The sequence below is a fragment of the Dama dama genome, chromosome 27, assembly GCF_033118175.1.
Source record: "Dama dama isolate Ldn47 chromosome 27, ASM3311817v1, whole genome shotgun sequence".
In the NCBI taxonomy this organism is placed as follows: domain Eukaryota; kingdom Metazoa; phylum Chordata; class Mammalia; order Artiodactyla; family Cervidae; genus Dama; species Dama dama.
Genome location: NC_083707.1, coordinates 49,779,482 through 49,795,792, shown reverse-complemented (window position 1 = coordinate 49,795,792; position 16,311 = coordinate 49,779,482). Strand labels below are relative to the sequence as shown.

General features: G+C 46.4%; 1 protein-coding gene across 2 annotated transcripts in view; it reads left to right on the top strand.

The window, feature by feature from the left end:
* Positions 1 to 16,311, top strand: part of MYO5B (myosin VB) — a 342,213-nt gene that overhangs the window by 193,310 nt on the left and 132,592 nt on the right. For both annotated transcript variants that reach the window (XM_061131126.1, XM_061131125.1), the window contains exons 5-7: positions 6,729 to 6,885; positions 14,123 to 14,266; positions 15,548 to 15,629. In XM_061131126.1, the coding sequence (XP_060987109.1) occupies positions 6,729 to 6,885; positions 14,123 to 14,266; positions 15,548 to 15,629 (383 nt within the window). The remainder of the gene's footprint in view (positions 1 to 6,728; positions 6,886 to 14,122; positions 14,267 to 15,547; positions 15,630 to 16,311) is intronic.

Sequence of the window (16,311 nt, the reverse complement as noted above, 5' to 3'; positions counted from 1 at the left end):
CAACTCTCACATCCATACATGATTTCTGGAGAAACTATAGCTTTACCTAACTTTACCTCCATTCTAACTTATCTCTGTCCCCAAACCTTACTTTTCCCTTCCCATAGAACCCAGTTTTTTTTTCTCCCAATATGACTCTGCCCTCTACCTGGCTTTTCCTGACTTTCCCACTCTAATGGGGTTTTGAGATTATTTTGTGTTAATATAATTGTGTTTGTATCCCGAGGCATCGTGTTTCTTTTTTATTGTTGAGTCCTAGAGAAAATATCATACCATATATAGTGTTATCATTTTTTTTTAAGCTGGCATGCTGCTAAGATTCATTTTAATTGTCTTCCTAGCATGTCTCCCAGTTATTAACTCTGTCCATGGTACTGACACAAATGTCTGTGTTGAACAGAAATTCTTGATTAAAAATTCTTTGTATCCCCATTGTCTGGTGCAGATTTTTTTTTCTTTTTTAACCATAGTAGATGGTCTGCATTGTGATGATGGTGTTGAAAATGTAATTACAGACTAGACAGACATAGACAGGCAAGAAACAATAGATTGATTATCCCATTAGTGACTAGACTGTATTCTACTGACACACCTAAATTTTCAGATGATTTGTTACTGGAGTGGGAAATGATGGAGGGACTTAATGATGTGTGTTCAGAGACAGGCTGTCCTTTCTGCTGGGCGAGGCTAAGGCCGGGCTTTCCCTCCTTCCTGTTTTGCAGCTTCACTGTGTATCAGGGGCTTTGGCAGGTCTTGTTCCCACCTCTTCATGCCTCTCAGGGAGTGCCCAGTCCACGGAACAAGGGCTGCACCTCTCTGAAGCTTGGGCCTCCCACAGGTAGCCCCTTTCCCATTGATGAGCTCCGGAGAAGGAACTCAGGGAAGGAACCACAGTTTGGTTTCCAGGCTGTAAATTGTACACCTCTAGGGGGCACTGTGGCCTCAGCCTCTAATGACCACCATCAGTGATAGCCCTTGCTATCTTGACACAAACCAGGCACTGGCCTGTCCATCTGAGCCCTGCATCTGAGACTGGCCATCATGGAACTTACGTTCTAATGGGAAGACAAGGATAGAAGGAGTGCTAAGTAGATAAGGAAAGTATTAGTAAACTGTATGCTGAGTGCCAAGAAGGTGGGATGGTCAGGGAGGGGCTTCTGACCACCCTAAAAGAAGTGATGTTTTAACTAAGGAGGTGATGCTGAGCCAGCCAGCACTGACACCTGATTCCTGTCTAATGTCTCAAGGCTGGAATTACTGGAGGGATTCACCAAGGGATGCTTGATTACACATGAAGGCACTGTAGTGGTGGTATAGAGTGTCACAGCACACCCCAGTGAGAAATTGTTTGGGGTTAAGGAAGTCTGTGTTCAAGTTTGCACTTGGTGTCTTACTAGCTGAGAACTCTAGGAATATCCCTGGGTCTTCCCAAGCTTCATGTTTTTTTTTTTTTTTTTTTAATTTATTTTTATTAGTTGGAGGCTAATTACTTCACAACATTTCAGTGGGTTTTGTCATACATTGATATGAATCAGCCATAGATTTACACGTATTCCCCATCCCGATCCCCCCTCCCACCTCCCTCTCCACCCGATTCCTCTGGGTCTTCCCAGTGCACCAGGCCCGAGCACTTGTCTCATGCATCCCACCGGGGCTGGTGATCTGTTTCACCATAGATAGTACAGATGCTGTTCTTTTGAAACATCCCACCCTCACCTTCTCCCACAGAGTTCAGAAGTCTGTTCTGTATTTCTGTGTCTCTTTTTCTGTTTTGCATATAGGGTTATCGTTACCATCTTTCTAAATTCCATATATATGTGTTAGTATGCTGTAATGTTCTTTATCTTTCTGGCTTACTTCACTCTGTATAATGGGCTCCAGTTTCATCCATCTCATTAGGACTGGTTCAAATGAATTCTTTTTAATGGCTGAGTAATATTCCATGGTGTATATGTACCACAGCTTCCTTATCCATTCATCTGCTGATGGGCATCTAGGTTGCTTCCATGTCCTGGCTATTATAAACAGTGCTGCGATGAACATTGGGGTGCATGTGTCTCTTTCAGATCTGGTTTCCTCAGTGTGTATGCCCAGAAGTGGGATTGCTGGGTCATATGGCAGTTCTATTTCCAGTTTTTTAAGAAATCTCCACACTGTTTTCCATAGTGGCTGTACTAGTTTGCATTCCCACCAACAGTGTAAGAGGGTCCCCTTTTCTCCACACCCTCTCCAGCATTTATTGCCAAGCTTCATTTTTATCCTTGTTAAAAATGAGAAGACTGGGGGACTTCCCTGACAGTCCAGTGATTAAGACTCCAAGCTTCTACTACAGAGAGCATGGGTTCAAATCCCTGGTTGGGAAACTAAGATCCTGCATGCCACGGCCAAAAGATAAAATAAAAACACAGGGATATCTTAATATTGATATTATTAAAGTGGATTTTTAAAACTGAGAAGACTGGCACCCAGTAGTCTTGTGAGTCTTAAACAGAAGACTCTTGAGAGGCCCTTGGACTGCAAGGAGATCCAACCAGTCCATCCTAAAGGAAATCAGTCCTGAATATTGGAAGGACTAATGCTGAAGCTGAAACTCCAATACTTTGGCCACCTGATGCGAAGAGTTGACTCATTTGAAAAGACCCTGATGCTGGAAAAGATTGAAGGCAGGAGGAGAAGGAGATGACAGGGGATGAGGTGGTTGGATGGCATCACTGACTCAATGGACATGAGTTTGAGTAAACTCCGGGAGTTGGTGATGGACAGGGAGGCCTGGCGTGCTGTAGTCCATGGGGTTGAAAAGAGTCGGACATGACTGAGTGACTGAACTGAACTGACTGAAGCAGGGATGACATAGCTAAATGTAAATTGGTGGTGGTAGTTAATTACAATGAAAAGTAGTAATGTGTGAGCAGCCGTAAGGCAGTTTGAGTACCAGGCACTGAGAGTTGTGAGATCAAAGAAGGGAAAATCAGTTTGAACTGAAATAGCTTCAAGCAGATATAAAGTAGGAAGGAATAAAGAAGTAGCCCCTTGTAGCTTGAACGGAGTGAACAAAGAGAAGCGTGGCACATGATCAAGCTAGAAAGAGAGGTGCTCCTTCATGGAGAGTATTGAACATGATCTGGAGCTGGGGTCTTAGAGGGCAGAGGAGTGCCATTGGACAGCTTAAAGCAGGGGGCGAGGTTTGACCCCATATTCACTACAAAAGGTCATCTAAGGAGGATGTGTTGATATTACAGGAGGATGACAGCAAGGGTTAGAAAGCTGTTATTGTATGCTTGTTAGAGATGATGGCTGGGACTCAGAGGTCCAGAGAACAGAGCAGAGTGTCTTGGGAGGTGAATTTAGTGAGACACACAGGCTTGAGGGGAAGGGAGGAATCCACAGTGACGCCCAGGCTCCTGAATGAAGTAGGTGAGTGCAGGCTGGTGGCCCTTAACACGGAAAAGGCTTGGGTGGGGGAACGGGGAGTGATGGAGAGTCTTTGGTGCTAGAAATCCTGCAGGTTCGAGTTTAAAGCCAGTGCCTGCTCTCCAGGAGCTCTCAGTTCAGTGACTGGTGTGTGACCGCATGGTGGCATTTAGAGCAGGGCTTCCAGGGTGAGGGTACTGATGTCACACAAGTCCAGAGATGTGCTGGCCTCGTTATCACAGCTGGGTGGTGTATCTGGAGCTCCTCTGGGGCTTCCCTCAGTCGGAGACAGCTGAAGCAGTGCTTCCTGATGGTTCTGTGCCTGTTGCTGGTCGGGAGGCCAAGGGTGATGGTGTCTTCTCTGCAGAAAACCCAAACAAGACTGCACTTCAGCACGATGTCCCCAAAGGCCCTGCAGCGCCTCCCTGGCTGATCAGTGCTCTGCAGTGGGGACCTCAGGTGCCTTGACATCCACCTTTTCCCACCCCCTTTCCCCCCCTCCCCGGGGCCCCCACCCAGATATGGGGATGGAGAGGAGGTTGGCCTTGCTCGGGGAACTCCAGGTGCTGCAGTGGTTTGGTGGGAAATTTTTACTGGACGAGCAGGAGGCTGAGCAGCAATTAAATCTCGCCTCTCAGGTGTCCAAGACGGGGATGCAGTGTGAGCCCAGGGGGATGGGAGGTGGACTTGTTGGTTGCTGGTGTTTTGCGTGGGGGCTGGAGAGCGGCTGGTTCCCAACCTGGGAGTCTTGTGCTGCTGCCTGACGCCCAGGCCTTCAGGGGTGTTTCCTGCCTTCCTGGGGACAACCTGGGCCTGAGTCACAGCTGGTGCTTCAGGGTATGAAATGCCATGGCTGTGGGTTAGTTTCCCTAAATATAGGCAGAACTCACCTTATTGCCCTCCCATGTATCATGCTTGACAGATTTTTTAAAAACAAACTGAAGGTTTGTTTCAACCCTGTGCCAAACAAATCTATCAGCACCATTTTTTCCAAACAGCGTTTACTCACTCCAAGTCTCTGTGTCACATTTTGGTAATTCTTGCAATATTTCAAACTTTGTCACACTATTTCTATTTGTGATGATGATCTGCGATCAGTGATACTTGATGTGATATTGTTACTGTTGTGGGTGCTACCAGTCACACCCATGTAAGGGGGTGAATGTAACTGATAAATGTCTTATATGTTCTGACTGTTCAACCAGCTAGTCGTTCCCCCAGGCTCTCCCTACCTCCTTAGACCTCCCTATTTTCTGAGACACAATATTGAAATTAGGCCGATTAATAACCCTACATTGGCTTCTAAGTGTTCACGTGAAAGGAAGAGTCTATCCCTGCAGCAGACTTCATTGTTGTTTTATTTTAAGAAATTGCCACAGCCACCCCCACCTTAAGCAACCACCACTCTGATCAGTCAGCAGTAAAACCCCCAACAAGCAGAAGACTGCAACTGGCTGAAGGCTCAGAGAGTGCTTAGCATTTTTTATCCAAAATAAAATGTTTTTAAATTAAAGTATGTGCATTTTTTTTTTTTAAGGCATAATGCTCTTATGTACCTTCTGGGCCTCCTGCATTACAGACAGATTCTTTACCCTCTGAGCTACCAGGGAAGCCCCTTAATAAAATACATTATAGTGTAAATGTAACTTATCTGCACTGGAAAACCAAAAAATTCACATGACTTGCTTTATTGCAATATTCTCTTTATTGGGATATTTGCTTGATTGTGGTGGTCTGGAAATGAACCTGCGGTATCTCCAAGGTGTGCCTGTAAAGGGAACCTCACCTGGCTCAGGAGAAAAGGATTTCTTGAAAAGCAAACAGACCCAAGTAGTAGGCTAAGTCATGTCTGTAATTGGGCTGAATGGATGGAGCCCAATATATTGGTTGTGTTTTTGAAGGATATTGGGTAGAATTCCGTACTTAGTAAGTATCTCCCCCATAGCCAACCCTAAGTAATGGAAAATTGAAACAGAGCTTTTCCGCACCCATACTTCCTGTTACAATTTTGATCATGGAATCATCAAATGTCAGAGACAGATTAAAATCACTGGGGGAGTCCCAAGTTGCAACCGTGTACTTGACAAGATGAAAAGACAGAGGTCCAAAGAAAAGAAGTGACCCAAAGTCACACAGCAAGTAAAATGACCACGCAGGGCCTGACATCAGTGTGAGGTGAGATGGGACAGTGCCTTCCAAGCGGCACAAATCAGGTGACATGAGACTTCAGAAGGCAGAGAAATAACTGCCTGCTGGGATGCCTGAGATGGGTCAGGCTTTGGACGTGGGTCGGGTTTCAGTGGAAGGGTGTAAGTTGCTGGTGATTTCCGGTAGAGTGAGAACCATAAATGGCAGTGGTGGGAAAGTGTGCAGTTGGAGAGACTGACAAGCAGCCCATTTTGGCTGGACTGCAATACCCTCATCTTATATGAAATGTAGAGATCGTTTCATATAGTCTTGCAGCAAATCTGTAAGATGATATCCTCTTTAATGTGGTTAAGGCTTACAAAGAGCCTGCCAATAGCAGAGCCAGAACTCAGACAAGATCTTTAGACCAAAGGGCCAGTGTTCTGTTCTTAGCACCGTAGTTTGCCCATGCTTGTCAGAGGTTTTAGTGTTGAGATGTGCATTGTGATGGGGTTCAACCGTTCAACTAAGAACTTTGGACTTGATTCAGTAAGGGATGGGTAGTTACCTTGCTTTGAGTGGGGAAAGCACACCTAGAGCTGTGCTTCAGACACTCAATCTGGCAGGAGTGTTAGGATGAATTAGAGACCTAGGTGGTCCCTAAGTCTAGGTGACCACTTGGAAGAGAGTGAGCATGGTTGGAGATCAAAGTCGTAAGAGACTGGACTGAGATAATCTGAGGGTCACAGAAGTAAACTACCTTGTCCAAAGTCAGACAGCTAACCAGTGGGTGTGAGGTTCAAAATCAGGTGGTTTTTACTGCCCCTATTCCTGTCCTGGGTTCTCTAGCTGAAATGGAAGCAAAGCTAATGTGTGTAGAACAAAGTGATGGTGCTCTTGCCCGTCATCCCCAAGGTCAACTTATGGGTGATTACAGATAGTCCAAGATACATATGTCCCCCTTCCTCTGGGTCATAAAATAGGGTATGTGGCATTTGTAAGTCCTTCTCAGAACTCCTTTCTTTCTCCCACTTTCAGATCTGTGCAAATGTATGAAGGAAGTTGGGCTGTTTCCACGCCATCCCTCACATTTATCCCTAATTTGGGCTCAGGCCCTTGTCAACAGGGTCCTTGGAAGGCGAGAGTGCCTTTCCATGGCCAGCAACTGACCAGGGCCTTTTCCTTTTCAGAGACGAGAAGAACCAGTCCATCATAGTCAGCGGGGAGTCTGGAGCCGGCAAGACGGTGTCGGCCAAGTATGCCATGCGCTACTTCACCACGGTCAGTGGCTCGGCCAGTGACACCAACATCGAAGAGAAGGTCCTGGCATCCAGTCCCATCATGGAGGTAAAGCCATCCCAATGTCCATAGCCTCCTTGGCTGGAGCTCCTTCTGCTGGCAGTAAGACTGCTGAGTGTCCAGCCTCACGTGGCTGGTCACAGAGTTCTTGGAGGTCACTCACGTGGCCAGCAGTCTCACCTCTTTCTGAGAACCCATTGTCTGCTGTTGAGGGAAATTTGTCAAAGGTGCCCCTAAAACCGCAGATTTGGGAATCTTCAGACCTGGAAGCCCAGGTTCCCGGTATTGGATAGAGTGTTCCCTTCATGTCTTCCTTGTCCCTTGACTCTGCCGGACAGTGTCATGACAGTCCTTCCCTGTCTACAGCCATCTCTGGTGTCCTTTCCCCTCCTGCCATCCTATGTCAGCAAATCAGTGTCCCACTGAATCCTTCCCACACGGTGAGGCCCCACTGAATCAGGAGGGTAGTTCCCATGGGGTGAGGTTCAGGTCAGTCGCTCAGTTATGTCCAACTCTTTGCGACCCCACGAACCGCAGCACGCCAGGCCTCCCTGTCCATCACCAACTCCTGGAGTCCACCCAAACCCATGTCCATTGAGTCGGTGATGCCATCCAGCCATCTCATTCTCTGTTGTCCCCTTCTCCTCCTGCCTTCTATCTTTCCCAGCATCAGGGTCTTTTCAAATGAGTCAGCTCTTCGCATCAGGTGGCCAAAATATTGGTGTTTCAGCTTCAACATCAGTCCTTCCAGTGAAGACCCAGGACTGATCTCCTTTAGGATGGACTGGTTTGATCTCCTTGCAGTCCAAGGGACTCTCAAGAGTCTTCTCCAACCTAGATAAAAGATCCCCCTGTTTCCCAAAAATGTTTGGACATTTTGTCTTTTGGGGGGAGATAGAGTCAAATGCTCTGTGACAACATATAATCCGTTGAAGAGTCTCAGAAAATTGTTCGCTGAGTTGGCATGAACTGGCCAGGGCGGGTCCAGTCTCTGTCTTCACCACCTGCACCTCCCCCACCCACGGTGGCCTCAGAGCAGCCGATGCTAGTGCGGGGTCAGAGATATTTCCAAAACTTAGGTCTCACTATAGCGAACCACACTACAGGGACAGAACTCCATTTCTCTGTTTCCACCTTTCCTCTGTAAAAGTGTCCTTCTGATGGAGTTGAGCTAAATGGCTGCACCATCCCTGGGCCAGCTTTGATTTCCTGCCTCCAAAGATGAGGCCCTTCATTCTTGCTTGGGCTGCAGTCTGGTAGCAGTAGGCCCCTCTGTCAGCCCCGAAGAGCCCCTTGGTTTTAATGAGAGGAAATTCTGTTGAAGCCGAAAGTTGCCAAAATAGCTTCAGATTTCTCCACACAGCCTTGAGCCCATCAGGTAAGGCACACGGCATCAGTGTGGTTGGTCCTTCAGATTATTTTGGAGCTGGGGGAACGAGACACTGCCTGGACCTTCTCACAGCCTCTCTTGCTCCCTCTGCCTTTACCAATTGAAGGAGTAGATTCTGAGTCTTGAATCGTGGAGGCTCATCAGTTAACCAAGCACACTTTTCTACCTGGAGAATCCAGACCTGGATTCCTGCCTGGAGAATCCCATGGACAGAGGAGCCTGGTGGGCTACAATCCATAGGTTTGCGGAGTCGGACATAACTGAAGAGACTTAGTATGTTTGTAGACAAAAGCAAGTTTCAGTATCTATTCTTATATGAATTGGGAAATGGTCAATAAAGCTGAAGGCATTTTTACCAAACAGATTAGAAACAGGAAAAAAACCTTTTATTTGATTACAGTTGTTCTTAAACTTGACCATGCATCAGAATCTCCTGGAGTGTTTGTGAGAGCTGGTAACTGGGCATTACTCCCAGAGTTTCTGATTCAGAAGGCCTGGGGAATCTGCATTTATTTTAAGTTCCTTGGTGATCCTGATGATGCTGGTCTCAGTCCCACACCCACTGGGAAACATTTATCGAATAAATGTTAAGAAGGTAGGAAGGATTCACTGGAAAATATGAACGAAAAGGAAATAATCCCCCTTGATCCCACAGCCTGCTGATAATTGTTCAATATTTTGGTATATTTCCTTCCAGCTTTTTCACTGACTATTATATTAATAGGATTAACCGTGTCCCTTTATCATTTAGCTTCTTATGAACTCATTGGCTACAGACATACACTGATAGATGGCTTTACCATTATTTAACTCCCTGTTGTCAGACATTTAGTTTGTAGCCCTTTGCTCACAGCATTTGTTTAACGCCTCAAGGTGGGGGCCTGGCCATGGGCTGGATTTGGGAGATTGTGGATGTGAGTCCTTGCCTCCCCCTTGGCTGTCTCCTGCACTTACATGGCGGCAGCGAAGACAGCACTCTACAGTTAGCATCGTGAATCATCTCGGGTGAGAGTGAAACCAGGATTTCAGCTTTTCCTTTGAGTTTCAAAATTCAGAATTACTACAACAAAATTTACTTTGTAGTAGTAAGATTGCCAAGACACAGAGTGCCTATTCTTTTGGAAGTAAAGTAGTGATCTGTACAAAACGGTGAAGGGAAGAAACCCGTTTGATCCCTGGTGACTGAAGGCAGTTCTTATTAGCCAGGATGGGGGAACTTCATGAAGACAGATCGCCTCATAATTAAACAGGTACAAGACACAGGCGGGATGTGTTTTTTTTTAAATTTTGTTGTGGTAAAACGTACATAATAGAAGAATTAACAACCGTTGAAGTGTACAGTTGATTGGCATTCAGTACACTCACAGCACTGTACACCGTCCACCACCACCATCCGTTCCCAGAATGTTTTCACTATCCAGACAGAAACTCTGTACCCACTGAACGATAATGTCCTGTTCTCCCCTCTGCTCTGGTAACCTCTGTTGTAAATTCTGTCCCCACGAAGTTGCCTCTCCTGTGTCTCTCATGCAACTGGAATCATAGACCTCACTCCTTTGTGTCGGGCTGATTTCACTCATTTCACAGCGTTCCCAAGGGTCATCCCTGTAGCAGCACGCGTCAGTACTTGGTTTCCCCTTTTATAGCTGTGTAACATTTTGTTGCATGTATATACCACATTTTTGTCTATTCCTCTGTTGATGGATAGTTGGGTTATTTCCGCTTTATTGGCCAGTGTGAATAATGCTCCCATGAACATTGGGGTGCACCTAAGTGTTGGGGTCCCTGCCTTGGGAATACTTCTTAAACGACTGTGATCTGAAGTGATCTAATGTTTCCAGTGTCTGTTACAGCCTGAACAGGCTGGTGGGCTGCTGGGCAGGTATGGAAGAAGTGTGAGGGCAACGTGTTCACTGCAAGAGGAGGAGGAGTGTGTCCATGAACCAGCCTGGTCTTGCGTGATGTCATGTGAACAAATGCTACAGTGGTTTGGGTGCAAAATGTTAAATTTCCACAGCTAAGCAAATTGCTACTTTGGAAATCATGTGAATAAACCCAGAGGGCTCATTCTGTCAACTATGGAATTTTGTTATCATAGAGGCTATCCCTTGGGCTATTATTAAGTGTTACATTTGAGAGAAATATCAGATATGAACTTGGAAAGGAAGCATTGTTGCCCAGAAGAACTCAAGGTAGAATCAAAGTGATGCCGAGCAGAGAAAGAGCAGATTCTGTTACTGGCCAAACTCAGCTTTTCGCAAGTTCAGACTCTTAACTTGGGCCCTGGTGTCAGGAAGCTCAGTCATCTTTATTCCTCCTCAGAGGAATACAACCAATACAAGGCATGTTTTAATCAGGGCACTGCTGATTACTGATGATTCCAGCCCTGTCCCGGGGAAGGATGGCACCTCCCAATGAAGCAATCAGTTATGGTCATGTCATCACCTCGTTATTTCTGCAGCCCAGCTTCTGCAGACGCCTCCTGGGGAGACCCAGAGTTGCGGGCTGTCTGAGGCGCTGGAGTTCCCAGTGGGCTGCGTTAAGTGGCAGTCGTTTGAATTAAAGGCGAGTTGCAGGTGGGTTGGGATTGACTGGGCTGGATTCGGATGATCTATTGTCAGCTTCAGACCTCTCTGACTCCATTCTGTGTAAGAGCTTGTCAGCATCCCGGGAGTGATTGGTTCACAAGTCTGCGCTGATTGGAAGGACACTGCTAATCAGGAGACTGAGGGAGCAGGGGCAGAACCCAGCCCCAGCCCAGAGGGGTCACATGGCTTCTTGGGGTGACTGGAGTCTGCAGGCACACAACTCCAGGAGCCGCAGAGACCCCCCATGTCCTGGAGAAGAAAAGGGGGCTAAATTGACAGAAAGGAAGACCAGTTGTTACATCATTTTCAGGATTTGACTTTTTTTTTTTAAGCTAAAGAAACAAGAAGGTCTATGACTAGTAACCTATTCGTACAAGGATCTGCCCCCATCACACCTTGCTGACTCCCTCTCCTCTTGTTCTCTCTCATATTTCAACACACTCTAGCCATTCCTCATGTGTTAGGTCTCTCACATACCCCTCTGTCCCTTTGCCCATGCTGTATTTATAAATAAAATCCCCTTTCCTTCTCCACTGGTAAAATTACCCTCACCCTTTAAGATTCGCTTCATCTTCCACTTCTTAAAGCCTTTCCCATTTTGCTGGCACTGGCTAAATTTCTCCCTTCTCGGCTTCCACCCTAGTTGATATTCATCTCCTTATTGCAGTCCCAACCATAGTGAAATGATGGGTTCCAGTCCATTTTTGTTTTCCTACATATTTGTATATGCATAAGTCAGAGGGTAGTTCTATCACATATAAATGGTACCATATTCTATTGACTGTTTTGCAACTTGCTTTTCACTCAATATTCTTTTTATTTACCCATCCATTATGTTCTAATTTGCTCAGTTTAACAGCTTCATAGCATCCCATGGTATGAATAGTCCACGTTTTATCTGTTTCCCTGATTGGTAGACATTTAGGTTGTATTTTATTGTTTTGCATATTCTGCATTAAACATTGTTTTGCACACCTACTTGTACACTTAAAAAGTGAGTTTCTCCAGGTAATATCTAAAAGTACAGTTGCTGGATTCTTAGGTCCTTATATATTCAATTTTACTAGATATGCCCAATTGTTCTTAAGAATGGCTGTTGCAGTTTACATTTGGACCAGCAATATATATATGAGAGTTCCTTTTTCCCCTCACCATTTCATAGTATCAAAGTTCTTCAGGACTGGACTGTCATTTTTGTCTACATTTCGCTGATTTCCTCTGAGGTTGAGTATCTGATGTTTACTGGTCATGTGGCTTTCTTCCATGAATTCCCTGCATATATCATTTGTTCATTTTTCAAATTTTAACTGTGTGTATCATGTCTGTGTCTTGTTGACTGTAGACTCAGAGATAAAGTCAGGGTTTTTATCATGTGTAACAACTGGACTTGCTTTCCTCATGCATCAACATGTTTTCTAAGTCAATACAACAGCAATAAATCTAGCAGATTTATCTGTTTAACAGATAAAGAACCACAGGCAAGTCCTTCACACACACACAGAAGTTAGAAGCTCTTCATGGCCAGAGTGGAGTTTACGGGTTTGGTAGTAATAATACAAACAGCCCTTTCCCTTCATGGGTACCATTAAATACTTTCAAAGCGCTCGTAGATCCATTGTATCACTTCTTAAAGTAGCCTCGTGAGGTAAGGAGCATAGACTGGCAGTGATCTTTAGGCTGTAGGCAAGCTTTCCCTCAACTGCCCTAAGGAGTGATCTCAGATGTGGTGAAGGTTCATTGATTTTTTTTTTGAAGATTTATTTTTTTCATATGGATCATTTTTAAAATCTTTATAACATTTGTTACAAGATTGCTTCCGTTTTTTGTTTTGGATTTTTTTTTTCTTCTCTTTTTTTTTTTTTTTTTTGTCTGTAAGGCATGCGGGATCTTAGCTTCCCAACCAGGAATCAAACTAGGTGAAGTCTTAGATGGACTGCTGAGAAAGTCCCTGGTGAAGAGAACATTCTTGTTGCCATTTTACAAATGACGAAATTTGAATTTTTTGAAATTGAGATTTGTGTTTTTTTGGTTGAAGGTAGATAATCCTTTAGAGTTTTATACCAGCTGGCCTTTGCTGATTGCATCCTCCTTAAGTTCCTTTGTCTTCTGTATGTCCCATGAAAGGGTGGTAAAATTTAAAGGCTTGGTTAGATTTAGGTTTGTTTGTTTTAAAAACCAAGAACCCTTTATTGCTGATGGTGGGTGTTCCCATCAAGATGCACAGAATGCCTAGCTGTCTTTTGGTGGAGTCAGCAGCCATTGCTTATGCCTAGATCAGTTAATTCATCAGGAGTTACAGAATGGTGATATTCTCATTCCACTTTTCCTCCCTCCCTTACTCCCCTAGAGTAAGTCTAGGAAGGGAAGCTTCTCCTCACTAACTAGTTACCCTAATAGAATTTACACAGGAAAGTTAGGGTGGATGTTTGCTTCCTTATTTACTGCTTGTCAGAGTAATGAGTTGGTTCCCTACCATCCTCTGAAAGGTATTCCCTTCACTTTCTTAGGAAAAGATAAACGTGAGGATTCATGTCTTAGTCTTTATCCTTTGATTTGACCTGAATGTTGAGATGTGAGAAGTCACCCACACGGGTGGCCCCTCCCGTCTGGTGGTGAGTAGTTTGGAAAAGGGCTGTGAAACCAAGTGGGGTGAACACGAACTGTGGACTCAGTTGTATCTGAATTTGTATCTTGGTGTTGGCACTTCCCAGCCGTGTGACCCTCAGCACACTGCTTACCTTTTCTGAGCCTAAGTTTTCCCAGAAATTTGAGGGAAGTTAATAATACCCATCTGCCTGGATTCAGGGAAAGTGAAGGGAGCCCAGCCCAGGACCTGGTTCATGTTGGAGGCCTGGGAAACGGTCACTGTTACCTGTGTGTTAGGGAACGCATCCCACCTTGCCACTTTTCAAACAGAATTGGCTTCCTGAAGTCTGACGGTGGCCTGTCACATGTGCCTTGAAGGATCAGGGCTCTCTCTCAGGGTGGGGATGGAGAGTGGCCCTCACATGCACATTCCAGGTAGGAAAAGGAAGAAGAGAAGAAGGTCAGAGAGGTGCACCTTCCAGCCGTCTAGTCCTCTTTAAAGAGACCACCAGTCAACTCATCACTCTCACTGGTCTTCCTCAGGATAAAGGAAGCAGGAAAATGAAGTTCTCTGTTTTCTTTTGCTCGAACCATTGTCATCTCAATAACAGGTTCTAGAAGGAAGGAGGGAGGGAAGGAATAGAGATGCTGCCAGGAGCACTCAATCCTGAAACTTAGGAAAACCCACCCTGTGTTGCACACCTTTGTCTTTTCCGCACAGGCCATCGGGAATGCTAAAACCACCCGCAATGACAACAGCAGCCGTTTCGGAAAGTACATTCAGATCGGCTTTGACAAGAGGTACCGCATCATTGGCGCCAACATGAGGACCTACCTGTTGGAGAAGTCCAGAGTGGTCTTTCAGGTGAGCTGCGTGACTGCACTTTTTGTTTTTTCTCCGGGGGATGGAGCTTCCTTGCTGCATATTCCACTCCTGATGCCCAAAGAACACCTCGTCTTCTGAACCTGGACTTGGACAGACTTGTGCTTTTGGTCTTCTTTCTTCCTTTTTTTTATTAATAAGTTTTCATTTATAGGTATCAGACCTGAAAAATCTTTTATCCCGTATTGATGTGTTTCAGTGGGCATTGTGTTTAGATTCAGTCAGCAAACCTGTGTTATCTGTCATGTGCTAGCCCTGTGCTAGGCACCAAAGAGAGAGAAGACAGTCATGCTTTGTGGACTTCAGAGTCTTGTGATCTGGGCAGTGTCATATAGGGTCTGTGGGTTTCCCCTTTCACCAGGAAACTCACTTGGTAAGTTATATTAAAAAAAAAAAAAAGCTATTTGACCGTTTTGTTAGTTTCCTTTACAAATAAATGGGACTCGGTTCTTCTTTGCTCACCTTTGGTTCCCTTCTTCCCGAATAGTCTTTGGCCTCTTGAGGACCGTCCTCCTGCTCCACCCTGGCCTCCAGTGGTGGTCGGTGCAGCTCACAACCCCGAGCGCGGTTCCCTCCACCCTGCAGGTTTGGTGGGACTGCCCCAATTGCGGACCACCGCAGTTTCACTGCGACAGAGCAGACAGCCTGCTGGGCTGGGTACGGGTGAGATGTGCTCCGACCGTGGCTGTGGCTAGACTCCTCGTGGGTTTTTTTCTCTTCCTTGCCATCTGTGCTCAGGCTTCCTGAAAGCCTTGCCCCCACCACCCACCACCACCATTCTGCCTGTGTAAGGCAGGTCTGGCCCTGATGTCCGCTGTTAGTCCTGTCTCATCATGGACCTTTCCCCTCGCCGTCCCAGCCTGATGATTGCAGGGGCAGAGCTTCTTTTAGTGCCAAGCCTCCCAGGGGCAAGAGGGAGCCCGCACCAGGGAAGTGACAATCTTCCCAGCATGAGCCAGGCAGCACGGTGGCCTGAGCCAGCGCCAACCCGTGGAGTTGTCCCGGGTGAAACTGCAGGGATGCTCTGTGAGGGAGGAAGAGAGACCACACCTTGTTTTGCGTAAGTCAAGAACTAAACATCTTCTAGTTGTCAGAAGGCCCCATAACAGTGAATACAGACTCTGGAGGTAGGAGTTGAAGGTGGCAGAGGCGTGAAGAAATGGTCTTGACCTCTGTCTCCCAGAGCACCCTGGAGTTCAAATGGGGCAGGGGACAGTCTTGGGGTCCCCGCCCCTCACTGAGCAACTGTGTTTTCTCCTCCAGGCAGACGACGAGAGGAATTACCACATCTTTTACCAGCTCTGTGCGGCTGCCAGTCTTCCGGAATTTAAGGAGCTGGCGCTAAGTAAGTGATGGGGGTGCTGCCCGTCCCGGGGGGCTGGGTGCTGCAGCAGCAGGGGGTGCATCTGGGGGCTCTGCTCCGGGTCCTCCATCCTGGGGTTCTCAGCTCTGCTTCTCAGGGGGCCCAGCCCCAGACCTCTGTGAATTTCATGCCCCCAGAGAACGAGAGGAAAAGAGGCAGGGGGTAGCACAGTATTGCACAGAGCCTCAGCGAATTAACATTCATTATTATTTTGAAAAGTATGTTTCACTTGAGACACCATGAGAAACGTGTGCCCACCACGAGGATGTAGAGATTGAGCTAACACATGCCACTTAAGCGTGGCCCAGCCGCTCTAAGTCACATTTGAGGATTGAGACAAAGAAAAAGAAAGAAAGGGGTGAGGCTAAAGCAGAGGTAAGAGGCACGTCGGAGAATCCCAGGCCTCCCCACGGAAAGTGAAGGGGGGAGCTGAGAGGAGTTTCCCTGTACCCTGAGCCCCCTCCCGACCACAGTGTGGGGTCCTCCCCGCAGGCGGGCAGCTTGCGAACACCTGCCCCGCAGCGCTCGCTGGGATGGAGCAACTGGAGCGGGAGGCCAGCGGGAGCCTTGCTGCTGCTCTCAGATAGGAGGACAGACTTCTGGTGGGTCCCCGTCACCCTGCTTTCTGCTGCTGCTGTTTGCTGAGGGGCCTTGAAACTCCTGA